The sequence below is a fragment of the Elephas maximus genome, chromosome 5 (genome assembly GCF_024166365.1).
Source record: "Elephas maximus indicus isolate mEleMax1 chromosome 5, mEleMax1 primary haplotype, whole genome shotgun sequence".
Lineage (NCBI taxonomy): Eukaryota > Metazoa > Chordata > Mammalia > Proboscidea > Elephantidae > Elephas > Elephas maximus.
Window position 1 is genome coordinate 30,774,416 of NC_064823.1, and position 19,752 is coordinate 30,794,167.

The 19,752-nt window shown below is 40.7% G+C and overlaps 1 protein-coding gene across 3 annotated transcripts in view; it reads left to right on the forward strand.

Annotated features, from left to right (window-relative positions):
- The first annotated feature begins 3,525 nt into the window (after positions 1 to 3,525).
- The window catches only part of SEC24D (SEC24 homolog D, COPII coat complex component), a 110,821-nt gene continuing 94,594 nt past the window's right edge, over positions 3,526 to 19,752 (forward strand). For 2 of the 3 annotated variants that reach the window (XM_049885426.1, XM_049885428.1), the window contains exons 1-3: positions 3,533 to 3,770; positions 6,303 to 6,461; positions 14,669 to 14,798. In XM_049885426.1, coding sequence (XP_049741383.1) covers positions 6,344 to 6,461; positions 14,669 to 14,798 — 248 coding nt within the window. In that variant the 5' untranslated portion in view covers positions 3,533 to 3,770; positions 6,303 to 6,343. Of the gene's footprint in view, positions 3,771 to 6,302; positions 6,462 to 14,668; positions 14,799 to 19,752 lie in introns of all 3 variants that reach the window. The other variant, XM_049885427.1, reaches the window with a different exon arrangement.

Sequence of the window (19,752 nt, forward strand, 5' to 3'; positions counted from 1 at the left end):
TCACTTTCCCAGTCCAGGTTAAGTGTTCTTCATAGAACACTAATCAACTGTACCTGTAGGCTCTTCTAGACCAGAAAGAAGAAAGGCCTGGCACTCTACTTCCACATATCAGCCAGTGAAAACCCTATGGATCATAAAGGTCTGATCTACAACTGATAATGCAAGCCTGGGCAGTGTTCCGTTCCCTTGGGCATGGGGTTAACATGAGTTGGGGACCAACTCAAGGGCATCTAACAACTAGAACTGGGGTCAGCAAACTTTTCCTGCAAAGGACCAGAAAGTATATATTTTAGGTTTTGTGTGCCTTATGGCTTCTGTCACAACTACTACACTCTGCTGTTATAGTCCAAAAGGAACCACCATAGAGACTATATACATGGATGAGCATGGCTGTCTTCATCCTGTGCTCCAATAAAATTGTATTTATAGACACTGAAATTTGAATTTCATGTGTCAAAAAATATTATTCTTTTAATTTTTTTCAACCACTTAAAAATGTAAATATCATTCTTAGGTCAAAGATTATTCAAAACCAGGCTGGTGGGCCAGAATTCATCTGTGGGCTGCAGTTTGTCAATCTTTGTACTATTCAATGATGTCTTAACAGCCAGGACAATGTCTTATCTTATCTGACTTTGTATCCACAGTACCTAGCACAGTATCAGCTTATGCTGTTGTCATTGTTAGTTGCCCTCAAATCCATTCAAACTCACAGCAACCCAATATGTGCAGAGTAGAACTGTGCCCCACAGAAGGAGATCGCCAGGCCTGTCTTCTGAGGTGTCTCTCTGTGGGTTTGAATCAGCAACCTTTTGGCTTAGTAGTTGAGTGCTTAATGGTTTGTACCACCAGAGACTCAGTTTATATTATTAACAGTGCTTAATAAATATTTGTTAAATAAATAAAATGTGCACAGCTAGTAGCCAGCAATAGTGTCAGGATTCAAACCCGAATCAACTTCACTTGGCAGTGTGATGTCACACTCCCCACATATAAGTGCTATGGTAGAGTCAGAGCAAGATATTTCAGGTATTTAAGAAGTAATTCTAGAAACATCTTGGTGTTGGGCCTTGATGAAGACTTGAACTCTACCTTTAGTGTTATTATTTGCTACCCATTTTAGCCTACCATGTAGCAGCCCTTTTCTTTTCCCCATTTAACTTTGCTTTATTTAGTGTTCTTCCAGGTATTTAAAATAGCCCAGGTTTTGGTCATTTTTATTATTTTTTTTTTTTAATAGAGCTTCAAGCTATTTGCAGCTTTGGAGTCAGAAACAGCCGTACTTCTTATGTTACTTAAATACTTAGAGCATCACAGCTTTGACCTTCCAAAGGCTCCCTCATCAGAAGGAACTCTGAGTGTTGTTAGGGAATTCCTTCTCTATCTGTATAGTCTCTTACAGAGCAATTTGAGTCTCTGTTTCCTTTTCCTTCTGCAATTAGAACAGAAAGACCACAAAGAACACAGAATCCTCCCATGTGGGCATTCCCTGTGATGTCACCTTTTAAATTAGAGTATGGTTACCTGGGTGACCACGGGGGATATCAGAGAACAAGCTCAGGGGCAAGAGGCCAGGTCAGGTCAAGGAAGACTGGGAATTCAGGCTGACTCTAGGACCTGATGAAGGCCAATGACTCACCACAGGAATAAGGTCAGGGGTTAGTCACTGAAGGGGTGGGTACTCGGGGACATGAGATGGGAGCAGGACTAAAACCGTTTTATAAGAAAAAGGACTTTGTGATCAGTAACTCCAATCACTGGTAGAACTGTGTGTATCAGCTAATATTTGTGTTGGAGAACTTAGATATAATGCAGTCAGAGGAGAAAAAGGCAGAACCACTGAATAAGAGAATTGCAAAACCAGAATAGTACCCAAAAGAAAAAATAGTGAAGTGAAAGTGTTTTGAATTTAGAATCAGAAGGCATCCAACTAGCTAGGCGACTTTGATTAAGTCACTTTTATTTTTTGAACTTCAGTTTAATAATCTATAAAATAATCAGATTGAATTCAGTCCTCAGTGAATATTGGTTAGGATATCCATATCTCTAAAGTCCCTTCCAACTTTCACGTTTAGCAATTCAAAACTATCTTAGAACTGAAACCATATAAGTGGTCTGCCTTGGTCTCAGACAAGTTTGGTCCCTGAGCTAGGGGTGATGGTTGGGTTTATAAATTCAAATGTTTTTTAGGGGTAAAAACCCAACCACGCCATCACATGGTGTTCCTATTTCTAACTGACTTACTCACTCCTACACTGTGACAGAGCTGTGATATAAGGTCTCTTTTAACTGCTCCTACAAGCTATACTGCTTTAAACACAGGCCAAAGCTTTCTAACTACCATCATTTTCATCATACTGAGAACATAAGAAACAATTTTAAAACAACTTCCTCAATGTGAATTCTCAAACCTGACCAGTGTTGAAGCTGGATGTAGGAAGGACATCATACCGCAACTCTTCACCGTTGCTGGGACAATTAAAATGCCTGCAAAAACTCATGTAGCATCTCAGCAAGATCGTCATCCTCACCAAAGATTTTACCAAGGCATTTCCTCACTAAAGGGATTTTGCGAAGTAGCTTTTATTTTCTTGTAGTTCGGGGAGGGGGCGTGCGGAGATAGAGAGAGATTGTATTTTGAAAACAAAAACACCGTCCTGGCTTTACTTTCCTGTGTGAGCAAAAGCGTAGCTATGCCACCACAACTAGGGTTGGCTGAAGGCCTTCCTACTTAGCAGTAGAGGATGGTGGGAAACCAGCTTAGATGGCCCTGATTTTAGAGCAGGATAGAAAGATCAATTACAGGTTCCACATAGGTTGCCTGTCTTTCTCAGCTGTTTCTCAAGTACAGTGAGCTGAACCTTGAGTACTGACACGAATAGTGAGTACTTATACACATAAAAAAAAATACACATAGAGATCCCTATTTTGGGGCTGGATCAGCCATTCTACTTCATAGACAACGAATATGTGGCCGTAATTCGAAAGACTAAACAGAAACCTAGCAATCCTAGCTTCAATGAAAACACCTCTTCCCATATTTTTCAGTTGGGACATTGCTTCTACCAGCCTCCCCTATTTTACTCGTTGCCAGGCTGCCTCGGGACTTCCTCTGTAGTGCCTTGTACGAGTGTGTCATCCGTCCACGTACACATGTAATCGCCTCAGGTCCGGGACAGTGCATTTTCCTGTCTATATGGGCACTGCAGAAGCCGGAATATCAGAGTTATTCAAGTAATATGCAATGAAGGAATGACCGAACCTACAACCTGTTGAATGAAAGAATGAATGAATCCTCAATACACCCTCCCCTTCTCCTACGGGACTTCACGGTGAAAATGGTGGTCTGACTTAGTGACATCCTTAAAGTCTTTGACTCTTTGGAGGAAAAAAAAAAAAAAGAGAGCGAGAGGAAAGCAGCGAAGGAAAAGGAACGAAGGACGCGTGGCCACGGCGGACGGGCTCGGTGGCCCCGCTCCGCCCCGCCCCGCCCCGCCCTCCGCGGAGGCGGCTGTGCGCGTGCGCCCGCGGGAGCGCGGCCGCCGGTCCAAGCCCGGGCGCCGGGGGCGCGCAGCCGGGAGTGTTTGACGTGGCAGTTCCCAGCCCAGCTGCAACTCGGTGCGTGAAACGGGGCTGTGGGGACACCGGGCAGGGGGAAAGGCGCGGCCGGAGCAGCGGCCTTAGCGGGAGCTGGGTCACCGGGCGCCCCTGGCCCCAGGAGCAGAGCCGCAGGCTCTCGGAAGCCCGGCGGCGCGAGGGAGCGGGTCCAGGTATGTCTCGGCCGGCCGCGCTCAGGCGGGACAGCCCCCTTCCCCGGGACAGTTGGAGTGGGGTGCTCGGCCCGGGGTGGGGGGGTGACGAGAGGCTGGATACTCACCTGTGGCCGGGGCAGGGGGAGGAGGAACTCATGCCTTGCTCCTGAAGCGGGTTTGTGCAGTTTAATAATGGGAGGGGGCAGTGGGCGTGGACTTTTTTTTTTCTGCCTGCCCCCGCCCCCACTTTTGTGTCTCGGGATGCTAGAACTGCTTGGTTAGGTCCTCGGTAGCCACAGCGTCCCACTGTCGCTGACAGCGGTTTTCTCTTCATATCAACTTAATTTCCTCCTTCCTGGAGGGAGGGGATGTTTGAGCGAATCATAAATAAAAATGGCAACTGTGTCTTATAGCTTCGGGACGTCCCGAGAGTGAAATGGATTTGGCCAAATTCGAACTTGGCCCGAGATGAGAAGTGCTCCTTGGCTAGAGTTGCCAAGTGACAGTGGACTGGGGGTCGTTCTGGGGTTGGAGCGCCCCAGATTTCCACCCTAGGCCTGCTCCTGCCAAGTGGCTTTCTGCCATGTCGCCGCTGGAAGCTGAGTCAGGTTTCTGTAACTTGGTGCTTTCTCTGAGGAAGTTTGACGTGGCAAACGGCGTTGAGTGAGGAGGCAGATTCCTCCCAGAGCAGTAAAGAGGTATCCGTCTGCTTCCTGCTCTGAGGAGTGAAAATCCCTGCCTTTCTTTTCTGTCACTCAGCAACAGGCTGCTGCGTAGGTGTGTTCATGCCGACTTCCTAAATGTGCTCGGTAGCGTGAGCTTGACCAAAGCTCCGGCTGCCACGTCTCTCTCTGCTAAGTGGGAGGAGGGAGAAAGTGTTGTCAGTAACAAAGCGCACCAGCAGTTCTTTGCCTACTTCTCTCCTCCTTACAGGTTTCCCCTTCCAAGCAGAAGAAAGTGATCTTACAATCTTTTTTCTTAGTCACTTTAATTTTGGAAACGTGTAGTTTAATTAGAAAAAAAAAATTTAGTCTTTTAATTTTAAATGCCATTTTCTGAATATAAACCTATTCTAAATCTTAGCAGGTATCATCGATCTCTTGCCTTAAAAGGCAGCATCATACAATAACAAAAGGAAGAACATTTCTGTGCTAGGTGAAGAAACTGGAGAGAAATTGTAGAATTGGTATTTTATATCTGGAAAGGCTCTCAGGCTTCATTTTATTAATGAGGCAACTGAGACCCAGAGAGGTTCTTCAGCTTATTCTAAGTCACATAGCTAAGAAATGACAGGTTTGGAAGGAGAACCTACTTCTCTTGCCAGGCAGGATTCAGAGCTTTTTCTGTTTTTTAAATGATCTGTCTTATGAAAAGTCTCTTGTTTTGTGAAAACTTGAGAAAAAAAAATGAGAAATTTAAAGAGATTGAATGTTTTAGGTTCTGAGTAGAATTAAGATGAGTCTGTTGTATTTCCAAGTGTGTGTATGTGTCTGTGCATCTACAAAACTACACTTTTTTTCCTAGTTTCTTAAATACAGGTGCATATGTCCTTAGAGGTGTGATGTCATTTAAGTCAGAAAGGAACTCTGACTTATCTGACTGAGAAACCACTGACAGCTCTCAAATGGTTGTAGCCTGCCACGTGGCTTGATCAAACTATGACTCATAAAATAAGTCAATATCAATTTCTTTATCATCTGTCGTATTTGTTGGACAATTGATTTCTTTTTGTCTTAACTGCCTGATTAAAATGACTAATTAGGAGAGCACTAAAAAGACACAAAACATCTGCTTACAGACTTCTGGTGATTATGCTGGTCAGTCAACTGAATGACATAAGATTATTGTCAGTGGTGTGCACTGTGCTGAAATGGGGCGGTGGGCACCAAAGGCACAAAAGAATAGGAGTACTTATAGGAGACGCTATATCTGTGAGACACTCAACTTCCAATGAAAAAGTGATTTGGAGTTGTTATCCAGATTACGTGCCTGAGAATTTGCCCAGGGCTATTGAAGTTTAGAGCTAGGCTACTAACTGAAGTTCGAATCCACTAGCTGCTCCTTGGGAATCCTGTGGGGCAGTTGTACTCTGTCATGTAGGATCGTTATGAGTCAGAAGCCATTCAATAGTAACAGGTTTTAAAAAAAAATGTTTTTAATTGAAGTGATCAGAGCCCTGGTGGTGCAGTGGTTAAGACCTGGGCTGCTACCCAAAAGGTTGGTAGTTTGAGTTCACCAGCTGCTCCGTGGAAACCCTATGGGGCAGTTCTACTCCATCCTATAGAGTCGCTATGAGTCGGAATTGACTTGATGGCAATTTTATTGAAGTGATTTACTGGGTTCTGTAGAATTATGGTTAGATCCTTTTTAGGGTATAATGATATGATTTATTATATTGTATGATATGAAGATGCCTAATGTACCTGACAGTTGTAAAAAAAAAAAAAAACAAAAAACTTCTTAAACCATCATAAACATTTATTGTTTAGATTTTTTAGTAGCATTGACTTATACATTCTTGTTGACTTTTTTTTCCCCCCTATGTTTCAGGGTTCTTTTGTGGAATTATCCTTTGGAATGATATTTTCATTATGAGTCAACAAGGTTATGTGGCTACACCCCCCTATTCTCAGTCTCAGCCTGGAATAGGACTTTCCCCACCTCATTATGGGCACTATGGTGACCCATCGCATGCAGCTTCTCCGCCAGGTAAAGTGCATTATTTTGACTTGTATGTGATTATTGACTTCTAAGGCTCAGAGACATAAGATGTTCTGAAAAAAGAAATTTGAGAGCTTTGAATGGTCATTATATGATGCAGTATCTTGAGATTACAGGATCATTTGGAAAAGGCTCTTATAAAAGAAGCTTACATCACAACTCAGTTATTACATGGGATACAACATGTTTAGTTTTCAAATATAGATTAAGGCAGAGAAGTTTTCCTGAGTGTTTTGCTTTTACTGTTAAACTTGTGCTTGCCCTTAATTAGCAGTGTGAGGTTATTCTAAACATTCAATGAAAAATGAATTATAATTATTGTATTTATATATTATATATGTGGTAATTATGTATATAAAAGGTAAGGGTTTTTTTTTTTTTCTTTTTTGCTGTTGAGAATATACACAGCGAAAACATACACCAGTCCAGCAGTTTGTACATGTACAATTCAGTGACATTGAGTACATTCTAAGAGTTGTGCAACCATTCTCACCCTCCTTTTATGAGTCGTTCCTCTCCCATTAGCAGAAACTCACTGTACCCTAAGTTTCCGATCTAATCTCTCTGATTGTTGCTGTCAGTTTGATCCCATGTGTAGATAGTTCTTAAAAGAGCGTAATGCTACAGGTGGTTGTTGTTTCCTAGTCAAGCTAAACTATTGTTTGGTTTTAAGAAGACTTCAGGGGACATTTTTGGTTTAAGGTTTAAAGGTTATCTCAGGGCAACAGTTTCAGGAGTTCATCTAGCGTCCATGGCTCCGGGAAGTCTGGGATCCATGAGAATTTGAATTTCCATTCTGCATTTTCTTCCTTTTGATCAGGATTCTTCTATAGAATCTTTGATCAAAATGTTCAGTAAAGGCAGCAGAGCACCATCCAGTTCTTCTGGTCTCCTGGCAAAGGAGGCAGGTATTCATGGAAGTGGTTAGCCACGTATTCCATATCTTCATCCTGTTCCTGACTCTCCTGCTTCCTTTGTTGCTCCAGATGAATAGAGACCAATTATTGTGCCTTGGATGGCTGCTTGCAAGCTTTTAAACCCCAGGCACAATGCAGTGAACTAGGAGGTAGAACAGAAGCACTAAACACAGTATTAGGCCAGTTAACTGGAATGTCCCATGAAGTCATGACCCTAAATCTCCAAACCAAGGAACCCAAATCCCATGAGGTGTTTGGTTGTATATAAGCAGTCTCAGCAGGTACATTTTTTTTTTTTTGGTAATGCATTTTTACAGGTGTACAACTTATTGACAGCGCTTACAGTAATCAACTGTGCAACCCTACCCTTAGTCAATGCAATTTTTTCATCATCATAAGCCAAAACTCAGTACTCCATAAATAATAACCTCCCTTACCCAGTCCCTCCTGCACCTGGTAACCACTGATAAACTTTGGTCTCTATACATTTACCTTCTCTTGTCTTTTTTTATAAGTGAGGTCATACAACATTTGTCCTTTTGTGATTGGCTTCTTTCACTCAGTATAATGTCTTCAACCTCCATCCATATTGTAGCACACATCAAGACTTCATTTCTCCCACTAGCTGAGTAGTATTCTATTGTATGTATGCATTACAGAAGCTAAAGTGGTTTGGCAGTAATATTATACAAACAATTTAGAGGCTAGAATAATATTGTTAGGTTTGCATACACTAAGATTACCCAATGATAATAAAGAAAGAAAAACACAGCCTTGCCTTGAAATCATTATTCAGCAACACTGGTTGCTTTAAAATATGCTTTTCTGTGTTGTTGTTTGGGTTGAGGATCTTTTGCCTACAACAGAATCCATTGTAATGAAAAAGGAGAGTCTGTTAAAAGGTATCAGGAAGCTAACAGAGTATTAGGGAGAACCAGAAGACCAAGCTAGGGACTATATGGTCCAGAAAAATGCACAGCCCCACACACAGCTGTTTCATCAGAAGCCACTGCCTCTCTGCCCCAGGAAAACCACCTCTGTCTTCAAGCTGGCCAGGATGGATGGCTTGGCTGAATCTAGAACACATGGCAACCTAAGTTTTAAGAAAGGCTAAGAAATGGAGTTTCCATTTTTCTAGTTCAAAACTGTACAGAAAAGCAAGCCAGAAGGGGGTTGAAATTTGTGTAGTTATGGTGCAACGGTTAAGCGCCTGGCTACTAACAGAAGGTTTGGCAGTTCAGACCCACCCAGCGACTCCACAGGAGAAAGACCTGAGGATCCGCTCCTGTAAAGATTACGGCCTAGAACACCCTATGGGATAGTTCTGCTGTGTCACATGGGAGTCACTATGAGTCAGAATCTATTCGATGGTTCCTAACAAGCTGGCCTAAGGGAAACCCTGGCTGGTGCAAAAGCTACTAACCACAAGGTTTGCAGTTCAAATCCACCCAGAGGAACCTTGGAAGAAAGGCCTGGTGATCTGCTTCCAAAAGGCCACAGCCATGAAAACCCTAGGGAGCACAGTTCTACTCTGAAGCACATGGGGTCACTGTGAGTTGGAATTGACTTGATAGCAACTGGTGGTGATGGTAAAGCTAGTCTGTGTTATCAGCCATTGTATTAAATGCCAGTTTGTTTTGAGGTATTTTTCTTTTGACACAGTATACTTGGTTTTCCTATGATGTGGTGTGCTTTTCCTATTAAAATACTAACAAGCCAACCAAACTCTTGCCATTGAGTCCATTCCAACTATCGCGACCCTAAAGGACAGAGTAGAACTGGCACATAGGGTTCCCAGGGAGTGGCTGGTGGATTCGAACTGCTGACCTTTTGGTTAGCAGCTGAGCTTTTAACCACTGTGCCACCAGGGCTCCAAAATACTCACAGTGCTCCCTAAAGAACTTGCTTGTCTTTCTGTCTGATTGCTTTTCAAAATGTCAGTCATGTGTCCAGGGGAATACTATGGCTTTGCAGATAACAATCATACTGACTCCCTTTTGCCCTGGGAATAGAGTCCAAATGGCATACAGGACTTTGCCAACCTCTCACCTCAGCCAACCTGGGCAACCTCTGCTCTGGCCACTTTCCCTTACAGTCTCTCCACACTGAACCTTTTGCCAGTCCATGATCATGCCATGCTGTCTCAGGTCTTTGTTCAAGCTTTTCCTTCTTACTGGAATCCCTTCCTCCATCTTCTATACTAAAAACACTCCTGCCGGTCCTCAAGATGCAGCTCAAGAAGTTCTTCCTTTCTGAGCTCTTGTTGATTCCCCTGGGAAAAGTTAGGTAGTCCCTGCGCATATTACAGCACTCAAAACACCGCACTGTAATTATTTGTTTACATGGTTGTCTCTTCCCTAAGAGCTGTTAGTGCCTCAAAGACATGTTAAATGTGGGTTGAAAAAATGCGTAAATTTGAATCATTGCTATAGAGTTGATGTCCAAAAATTAAAAAAGTAGAGCACATTTTAGTAAGATTGGTGTATAACAGTTCTGCTTGTGTATATCAGAACTGTTTTGTGATTCTCTAGACACACATGTGAAAGTTGTTGAGGAAAATTACTTTTAAGTTTTTAAGAAATGAGAATATTTTTGATTTCTTATAGTTAAAAATTTTATCAACAGCAGTGGTTCTCCACCAGAGACATTTGGCAATGTTTGGAGACATTTTTGGTTGTCTCTGGCATCTAGTGGGTAGAGGCCAAGAATACTGGTAAACATCTTACAATACACAGAATAGCCGCCCACCTCCTGCCCCCACTATCAACACAGACTTGTCTGGCCCCAAATGTCATAGTGCCAATGTTGTGAAGCCCTGATTAAGAATGATTTTAAATTTAAATTAACAATCTTAATTTAAAATTCATGTTTGGTTTCTGCCTGTCCCAAAAATCAATTTGTATTTTTATTGGAACTTTTATTTATTACACAATAAATAATATATGTCCATGAAAAAAAATATATATATGAGCAGAATTCATCAGCTGTTTTGAACAGTAGTAATTAGCCAAAGTATACAGAGTGCATGTACTTATTTAGGCTGAAAATATGTTAGTTCTAGTGTTGTGGATTTCCTACTTTCATCCAAAATAATGTCTTAAAAAATGAAAATGTGATTGGTACCTATGATTATGGTGTATATGTTTTATTAGAATATAAATCCTTGAATAAAGGAGGGCAGAGGACGTGACCAGAAGAAAGGACATGAAGGTTTGTTGAGTGCTTACCTTCAAGTCTCAGGCCTTGTTCTGAATGCTCTTATACACATTCCCTCATTCAGTTCTCAGAACGGTCCTTGGAGATGGAGGGCATCATTGCCATGACACAGCGTTAAAAATCGAGGTTTTTAACATACAGGTCTCATGTTTTTTAACTTGTCTGAATTTGGGGTTTAGAACTTCATATAAAAATGCAGTGTAACACAAACAGATATATGCACACCCATGTTTATTGCAGCTCTGTTTACAATAGCAAAAAGCTGGAAGCAACCAAGATGTCCATCAACGGATGAATGGGTAAATAAATTGTGGTATATTCACACAATGGAATACTACGCATCGATAAAGAACAGTGACGAATCTGTGAAACATTTCATAACATGGATGAACCTGGAAGGCATTATGCTGAGCGAAATGAGTCAGTTGCAAAAGGACAAATATTGTATAAGACCACTATTATAAGATCTTGAGAAATAGAAAAAACGGAGAAGAACACCCACTTATGTGGTTACAAAGGGGGGAGGGAGGGAGAGGGCTTTTTATTGATCAATCTGTAGATAAGAACTGCTTTGTGTGAAGGGAAAGACAACAGTCAATACAAGGAAGGTCAGCCTAATTGGACTGGATTAGAAGCAAAGAGGTTTCCGGGATAAAATGAAAGCTTCAAAGGTCAGCGGAGCAGGGGCTGGGGTCTGGGGAACTTGGTTTGAGGGGACTTCTAAGTCAATGGGCAAAACAATTCTATTATGAAAACACTCTGCATCCCACTTTGAATTGTGGCGCCTGGGGTCCTAAATGCCAACAAGCGGCCATCTAAGATACATCAATTGGTCTCAACCCACCTGGAGCAAAGGCAGAGGAAGAACACCAAGGTCACACGACAACTAAGAACCCAAGAGACAGAAAGGGCCACATGAACCAGAGACCTACATTATCCTGAGACCAGAAGAACTAGTTGGTGCCCGGCCACAATCGATGTCTGCCCTGCTAGGGAGCACAACAGACAACTCCTGAGGGAGCAGGAGACCAATGGGATACAGACCCCAAATTCTCATGAAAAGACCATACCTAATGGTATGATTGCGACTAGAGGAATCCCAGAGACAATGCTCCCCAGAATTTCTGATGGCACAGGACAGGAACCATCCCCGAAGACAAATCATCAGGCATGAAAAGGACTGGTCAGTAGGGGGGAGAGAGATGCTGATGAAGAGTGAGCTAATTAACTCAGGTGGACACTGGAGAGTGTGTTGGCAACTCTTGACTGGAGGGGGGATGGGAAGATAGAGAGGGAAGATGGCAAAATTGGCACGAAACGAGAGACTGTAAGGGCTGACTCAATAGGGGGAGAGCAAGTGGGAGAAGGGAGTAAGATGTATGTAAACTTACATGTGACAGACTGATTGGAATGGTAAATGTTCACTTGAAGCTTAATAAAAATTAAAAAAAAAAAAAAGGACAAGACAGAAAAAAAAATGCAGTGTAATAAGAATAGTATCTATTACTTTTGTTTTTGGTATCTGAAAAATTACTAAATAAGACTATGATTGTAAAGTCAATGCAAATAATTTCTTAAGTTTAAGGAATCCCATCATAAGGGAAGAAACCTTTGTAAAAGTTTCAATAATATTATCCGTTTCACTAGTTACGGACCATTCTAGATTACCCAAGCATCTGAAAGCATCCTCTCCAAAGTATTATGCTGACAATATAGTAAACTCCTCATGAATGACTGCAAGGTTATCCCATCAAATTTCCTTGCTATTTGGGGGGAATAAAACTTTCTAGAGGAAGATAAATGGAGAAAATATCAAAGTTGTCAAGGATTTCATTTTACTTGGATCCATAATCAACACCCATGGAAACAGCAGTCAACAAATCAAATGATGCATTGAGCAAATCTACTGCAAAAGACCTCTTTAAAGTGATGAAATTGCAAAGATGTCACCTTGAGGACTAAGGTGTGCCTGACCGAAGTCATGGTATTTTCAGTCACCTCATATGCATGTGAACGCTGAACAGTGAATAAGGAAGACTGAAGAAGAATTGATGCATTTGGTTTATGGTGTTGGCAAAGAATATTGAATATACCATGGATGCCACGAACTGCCAGAGGAATGAACAAATCTGTCTTGGAAGAAGTATAGCTAGAATGCTCCCTAGAAGTGAGGATGGCGAGACTTCGTCTCATCTACTTTGGACATGTTATCAGGACATGTCCCTGGAGAAGGACATCATGCCTAGTGAAGTAGAGAGTGAGTGAAAAATAGGAAGATCCTCAAAGAGATGGATTGACATGGTGGCTGCAACAATGGGCTCAAACATAGCAATGATTTAAGACCAGTTAGTGTTTCCTTCTGTTGTACATAGGGTGGCTATGAGTGGGAACCAATTCAGTGGCACCTAACAACAACAGAAGAAGATAAAAGAAGGAGATTTTGAGTGTGAAATGCTATCATGAGGTCAAACAGGGGAGTTTACAGAATGCAATTAGGAGGTCATTGATGTAATGCCAGCAGAGGAGACTAGGGCCAAAAAGTAAATAAATGGGATAGAAGTAGAGATAGCAAATAGAAGAACTATGTTTTTTATTTTTTCTTTTAAAAAGCTAGGAGTGTCACAGGTTATCTAGTTCAAGCCTTTTAATCAGAGGAAACTAATCCTCAAAGATAAACTTCTTGCCCAGGGCCATGCAATTACTAGTAAAAGCAGAATTGGACCTTGAACTACTCTAACACTAACCCAAACCAAACTCACTGCCTAGCTGATTCTGACTCATAGCACCCCTATAGGACAGAGCAGAACTGCCCCATAGGGTTTCCATGGCAGTAAATCCTTACAGAAGCAGGCTGCCACATCTGTCTCCCACAATGCCATTGGTGGGTTTGAACTGCCAACCCTTTGGTTAGCAGCAGCACTTTAACCATGGTGCCACCAGGGCTCATTTACTGTAATCCAAGCCCAAAGATTTTTCTCCTATACCACTGTTTCTGTAGAAGAGAAAAATAGATAATGACTGAAAACAGCCCTGAAGCAAAACTTTGAAAATCTCTGGGAAGAACTGCTTGTAAATGGAAACAGTCACTGCCAGGAACATCTGTTAATGACATGTGATTCTGCATTTCATATGAGCGAGTGTGATGAGGACTTGAGTAGTCCCTCAGCTGCTTATCACTCAAAACTACCTGGGATCCTGAGAAAATTATTATCCTCCAAAGGATAGGCTACTGATTTGTTGGAGAAACGGATGCTGCTGTCTTTTTTCTGGTTCGTGCTATAACTCTAATAAAGGCAGTTTTAGAGGTTTTTTGTTTTGTTTTGTTTTTTATAGTTAGAGTTGGGATACTCTATCCTTTCTGATTCTGTTTTTCCAGGTGTATTTTCTGAAATCCAACTGGCATTTTAATTGGATTCTTTAGTGTTTATCATGGTGCTTCTAGCAAATGCAGAGGATATTTCTTCTGTTTTAATTTCTGTTTAGTGTTAAAATTAGTCCTTTTTTCCTGCTCTTTTATCATTATGGTATTCAAATAAGTATGCCAGAAGCCACTTGTTAATCGGCCTGTGTTGTTAGCTGCTGTCAAGTTGGCCCCAACTCATCGTGACCCTATGCACAATGGAGTGAAACACTTGATCCTGTGTCATCCCCACAATTGATTTCAGATTGGGCCATTGTGATCCCTAAGGTTTGCATTGGCTGGTTTTCAGAAGCAGGTCACCAGGCCTTTCTTCTAGTGTGTCTTATGTAGAAGCTTCAGTGAAACCTGTTCAGCATCACAGCAACACACAGGCCTTTGCTGACAGATGGGCGGTGGCTGCACATGGGGGCGCATTGGCTGACCATGCATTCTGCGTGGAAGGCGAGAATTCTACCCCTGAACCGCCCGTGCCTCAGTGATAGGTCTGCAGCTAATGGTTAAAGCAAGCTTAAGGGGAAAATTTGTCCTAACCCCTTTGTTTCCCTCCTCCCCCACTTAGTTTTCTCTTTTAACCCTATGTTTTATTTTTTTCTTTTCCTAGTTTAATACCGTACTCCTAAATTCATTCACTTTTGTTGTAGGTATGATGAAGCCAACTGGGCCCTTGGGGACTGCTACCCCTGGGGGGATGTTGCCTCCAGGCCCTCCACCTCCGGGAACCCATCAGTTTGGCCAGAATGGTGCTCATGCCTCTGGGCATCCACCCCAAAGGTGAGCTGGGTGAATCCAGACCCACCTTTGTATAGATTATTAAAATTGTCTGAGAAGTACCTTCTAAACTTGCATGTTTACTGGTTGAAAGTTTGACCTCTTGTGGATGTCCACATCATTGAAAAGATCTGCCAGACAATTGCCTTAGGAAACAAAGCATTTAGAAGAATTAGGAAGGAAAAAAAATATTACAAAGTAATAGTATTAGTACATTTAAAAAATATGGAAAAATTACCTGTGTTAGTACCACACATTTTAGTGCTGGGTTATATTCAGTTTATTTTAGAGTTTTGCCTCCCTCTCTAATTACTTCAGATGTCTGTATCCTGTAGTCTTAAGATTTTTAAAGCACCCCCTTCTCTTGAAACCCTGACAGAACTGAGCTCAATGGCAATGGACGCTTAATAAATATTTTTAAAATTAAATCAGATTGAGGCCAATGATTAAGACTATGAATTTGACATGGAAAGGATACAAATGGCCAATGAAGGCCTCCAAAAGGAAGGGCTAGAGTAAAACAACACAAGAAACACATCTTGTGTTTGTTTTTATAATAAACCGAGGAATAGGGAAATTGGAGGCAGGCCTGTAGAAGCCAAGGTGTGGGGTAGGTAGAGCCCTTACCCACTAGGGACTGTGCCCCTGGGAAGGAAGCCAGCATCACACCTTCCCTGCTGGAAATGCATTATTGTTTGCCTTGTTAAGTATTGCTGCTGAGAATCACAGTGCTAAACTCTTAAGCAGTATTTACTTTGGAGTCTTTCCAAGGATTACCCAGAGGCTTCCATTTCCTTGTTCTTTTTGAAGGTTAGTAGGCTGGGGCCTGGGGGAGTGACCCCTAAATGTGACCTGGACCTGGCTAACAGTGAAGCCACTTAGTTACACTTTCAAGGAGCCTGTAATCCCTGCTAGTGGGAAACTCCCTCTGGGATTTTTAAAACCAAGTTGATTCTCTGACAGGACATTTGTGGGTGCTTGGCACTTTGTGGCTCTCATTTGTCGTGGCAACATTTGTAACTGGAATGAGAGCTGTGGGATGCAGAGAAAAGGTTAAGGCTGGAAATATAGAGGACGAGCCTAAATTATTGGGCCAAAGTATAACTGTGGATTGACCAAGGAAGAAAGAGTCAAACAGCCTTAGGGAAGTGCCCCTAGTTTTAGAGGAGGTGGGAAGGAGGAGAGAATAGAACGAGAGAAAACCAAAGGCCTCTTCTGGTTCAACAATTAACTAGCTCTCCGATGCTGGTGAAGTTCCTTGGCCTCCCTGGGTCTCATTTTCCTCATTTGTAAAATGAGGAAGTAGAATTCTCAGTCCAGAAGTAGTGGGGAGGTAGATATTGTGAACTTCCATGCATCTTAGATGTTGTTTTTTAGTAGAAATATAAAGATTGAACAGCTGTTTTGAAGTTGAGAAAAGTTTTTGGTCAGTAGTGTTAGCCTGTACTGGATTGATCTTTTTGATTATTTCTGTTTATTTCATTTGAGTTATATTGCTTAGGAGGAAGTAAATCACGGGCTTTGTCATCAGACAGACCTAGCTGTGTGATTGTGCATTCAATACAGGGTACACTCAAGTAAAAAGGGCATGCTTGCTACTCTTGGCTCAGGTAGTTACTAGCTGGGCAAGGTACTTAACCTCTACATACTTTGGTCTGCTCATCAAAATTGGAAAAATAATAATGTGGTTTTGAGAATTTTGAAGATGTACACAAAGTACCTTGCACAGTGGATAGCGCCCATGAAGGACTCAGTGTGTTACCAATTATCAGTATCATTTCCATTGGATATAGAAAGTCCAGTCTGTAGTTTGCCGTTTCTATTAGTCCAGTAACTCAGGACAGCTCATTTCAGGAATCTGCTTTTTGTGTGATTTCCATGGAAACACTGACAGATTTTACTCCTTCTCCTCCACTGTTTGCTTCCTTCAACATGTACAGTGAGTTGAAGTTTAGAAGTGGAGTTAAGAAATGAAGAAGAAAAGGGAAAGATTTTTTTTTCCAGCTTAGAATAGATTTAACCTTTATTTGTGTATATAGTTTCCAAAATGCCTTTTTTCTCTTGGTTCATAAACACTTAAAGAATGGTTCCTAAAAATAAAAACATAAGATGAAATGCAAAGGTACTTGAGTAGAAAAAGTTTGCTAAAAGATCCTTTTCTTTTTTTTTTTTGGATATATATATATTTTTAATTGTGCTTTAGATGAAGGTTTTACAGAGCAAATTAGGTTCTCATTAAACAATTAATACACTTACTGTTTTGTAACATTGGTTGCCACCCCCGTGACATGTCAACGCTGTCCCCTTCTTGACCTCAGATTCCTCATTTCCATTTGTCCAGCTTTCCTGTCCGCTACTGCCTTCTCATCCTTGTCCCTGGGCAGATGTGCCCATTTAGTCTTATATACATAATTGAGCTACACGTATTATTGTTTGTTTTATGTGCCTGTCAAATCTTTGGCTGAAGGGTGGAAAAGGAAAAGATTTGATATTTCAGTCTACACCTCCATGGCTACATTGCCCTCACAGGATACATTTCTATGTATATGGTGCAAAGCAAGGGTAAGTGGTGTGGTGATTGTGCAGGTGACTCACCCAGGCTGAAATCTGGGGTTGTCAGAGCCCATAGATAGAGCACCACCTTTCTCTGAGGATTGTAACATTGTACCTGTGTCATCCTTACTTAGACGATCCATTGAAGGAATCCCATATTTTTAAGTTATCAAATAAAATAAAAATATAATTCAGAATCACTAAGTTGATTTAAATTTAAAATGTTTTTAAAATATTGACATTTCAAAGATAATGGTTCATTAGATTTAAAAATCATAATTAGCCATCCATACTTTTGATCTTGGCTGAGGCAGAATAAATGCCTTAAACTTGGTGTAAGTGGTACTAAAGTTATCTATGCAGAGTTAGTGATGGACAGGATTCATACACTGAATAAGACCTAGAAATCTTCATTTTTCAGTACAAGAGAAGAAGTGAAGTAGTAACTGGTCTGTTAGTCACAAAATGGTAAATTGGTAGAGGAGACTCGGCTTCTCAAAGTAAAGCTGTTCTGGGCGAGCCTATTGACTAAGAAATTGGTTGCAGTGGAAAAGTAGGGAGCAAGAAAAATAAGAGAAAAAGTTATTTAAGTTGGTCAGAAGGAAATAATGTGTTGATTTCAGAAGCCTAACTCCTAGGACATAGACACAGAACGATGAATAATTGGTAGGCATTTATGGATCAAAAGTTATGCTGATAGTTGTACATTCTATTATTCTATATTTTTAAATTTTTAACTATTTAAGCTAAAAGAGTACCTGATGCTGCTTGTTTCATAACTTATGTTTACCATTTTTTTGTCCTATTTATATTGTCTTTATTACAAATGATTCACAGAAATTTATATTTTAAGCAAGTTAGCATTTGTGAAACATCTATGAAAATGTTTTGGGAATTGTTTTGCCAAATAATTGAATAGCGCTTAAAAAAAAAAAATTAACTGCTACTTCCCAGGTTCTTGCATATCAGACCCCAGCCCTGTAACCATATCTCAAACTGTGTCTGTTGATATACGCGTATAGAGCATGTACGTTCTGCCTGTGTATAATTACTCCATATGTATTTATGGCCCTATGACTGGGTAAAAAAAAAAACAAAAATTATTATTTAAAAAAAAAAGCTTTCTTTATGAAACAATGGATTTTCAAAACAGATCTTTAAGACAATCCTCGAAATCATTCCTAATCACATATTTTAAATGTGTCAAGCATGTCTAGAGTTATTTTGTATGTTTTATTCCCACTATTATTAATAGATTAGAGATATAAAGAAAACTTTTACTGTGAAAAGTTAACTTCGATATTTTCCATCTTTATTTTTTTCCCCAAAATTAATTAAATCAAAGAATGCTTAGTTTAACTGCTGTTGGCATTTTTTTCAGTTTTTGGCAGGAAAGAAAATTGACTCTATGGACTTTAAAGGAAATTTTGATTATCAACATTAAATGTTTGGGTTAAAACTTTAGAGTTGACCTTAATGACGTGGATGGAGTAAAGCTTTCAGGACATTCATTTGCTGATGTGGCATAACTCAAAATGAGAAGAAACAGCTGGAAACATCCATTAATAATCGGAACCTGGAATGTACAAAGTATGAACTTAGGAAAATTGGAAATCGTCAAAAATGAAATGGAACACATAAACATCAATATCCTAGGCATTAGTGAGCTGAAATGGACTGGTATTGGCCATTTTGAATTGGACAATCATATAGTATATTATGCTGGAAATGACGGCTTGAAGAGGAATGGTGTTGCATTAATCGTCAAAAAGAACATTTCAAGATCTATCCTGAAGGACAACGCTGTCAGTGATAGAATAATAGCCATAGGCCTACAAGAAGACCGGTTAACACGACTATTATTCAAATATACGCACCAACCACTAGGGCCAAAGATGAAGAAATAGAAGATTTTTATCAGCTGCTGCAGTCTGAAATTGATGGAACATGCATTCAAGATGCATTGATAATTACTGGTGGTTGGAATGCGAAAGCTGAAAACAAAGAAGGATCAGTAGTTGGAAAATACGGCCTTGGTGATAGCAACAATGCTGGAGATCGAATGATAGAATTTTGTAAGACCAACGACTTCTTCATTGCAGATACCTTCTTTCACCAACATAAACGGCGACTACACATTTTTTTTTTTTTACACATGGACCTTGCTAGATGGAACACACAGAAATCAAATTGACTACATCTATGGAAAGAGACGATGGAAAAGCTCAATATCATCAGTCAGAACAAGGCCAGGGGCCAACTGTGGAACAGACCATCAATTGCTCATATGCAAGTTCAAGCTGAAACTGAAGAATATCAGAGCAAGTCCACGAGAGCCAAAATATGACCTTGAGTATATCCCACCTGAATTTAGAGACCATCTGAAGAATAGATTTGATGCACT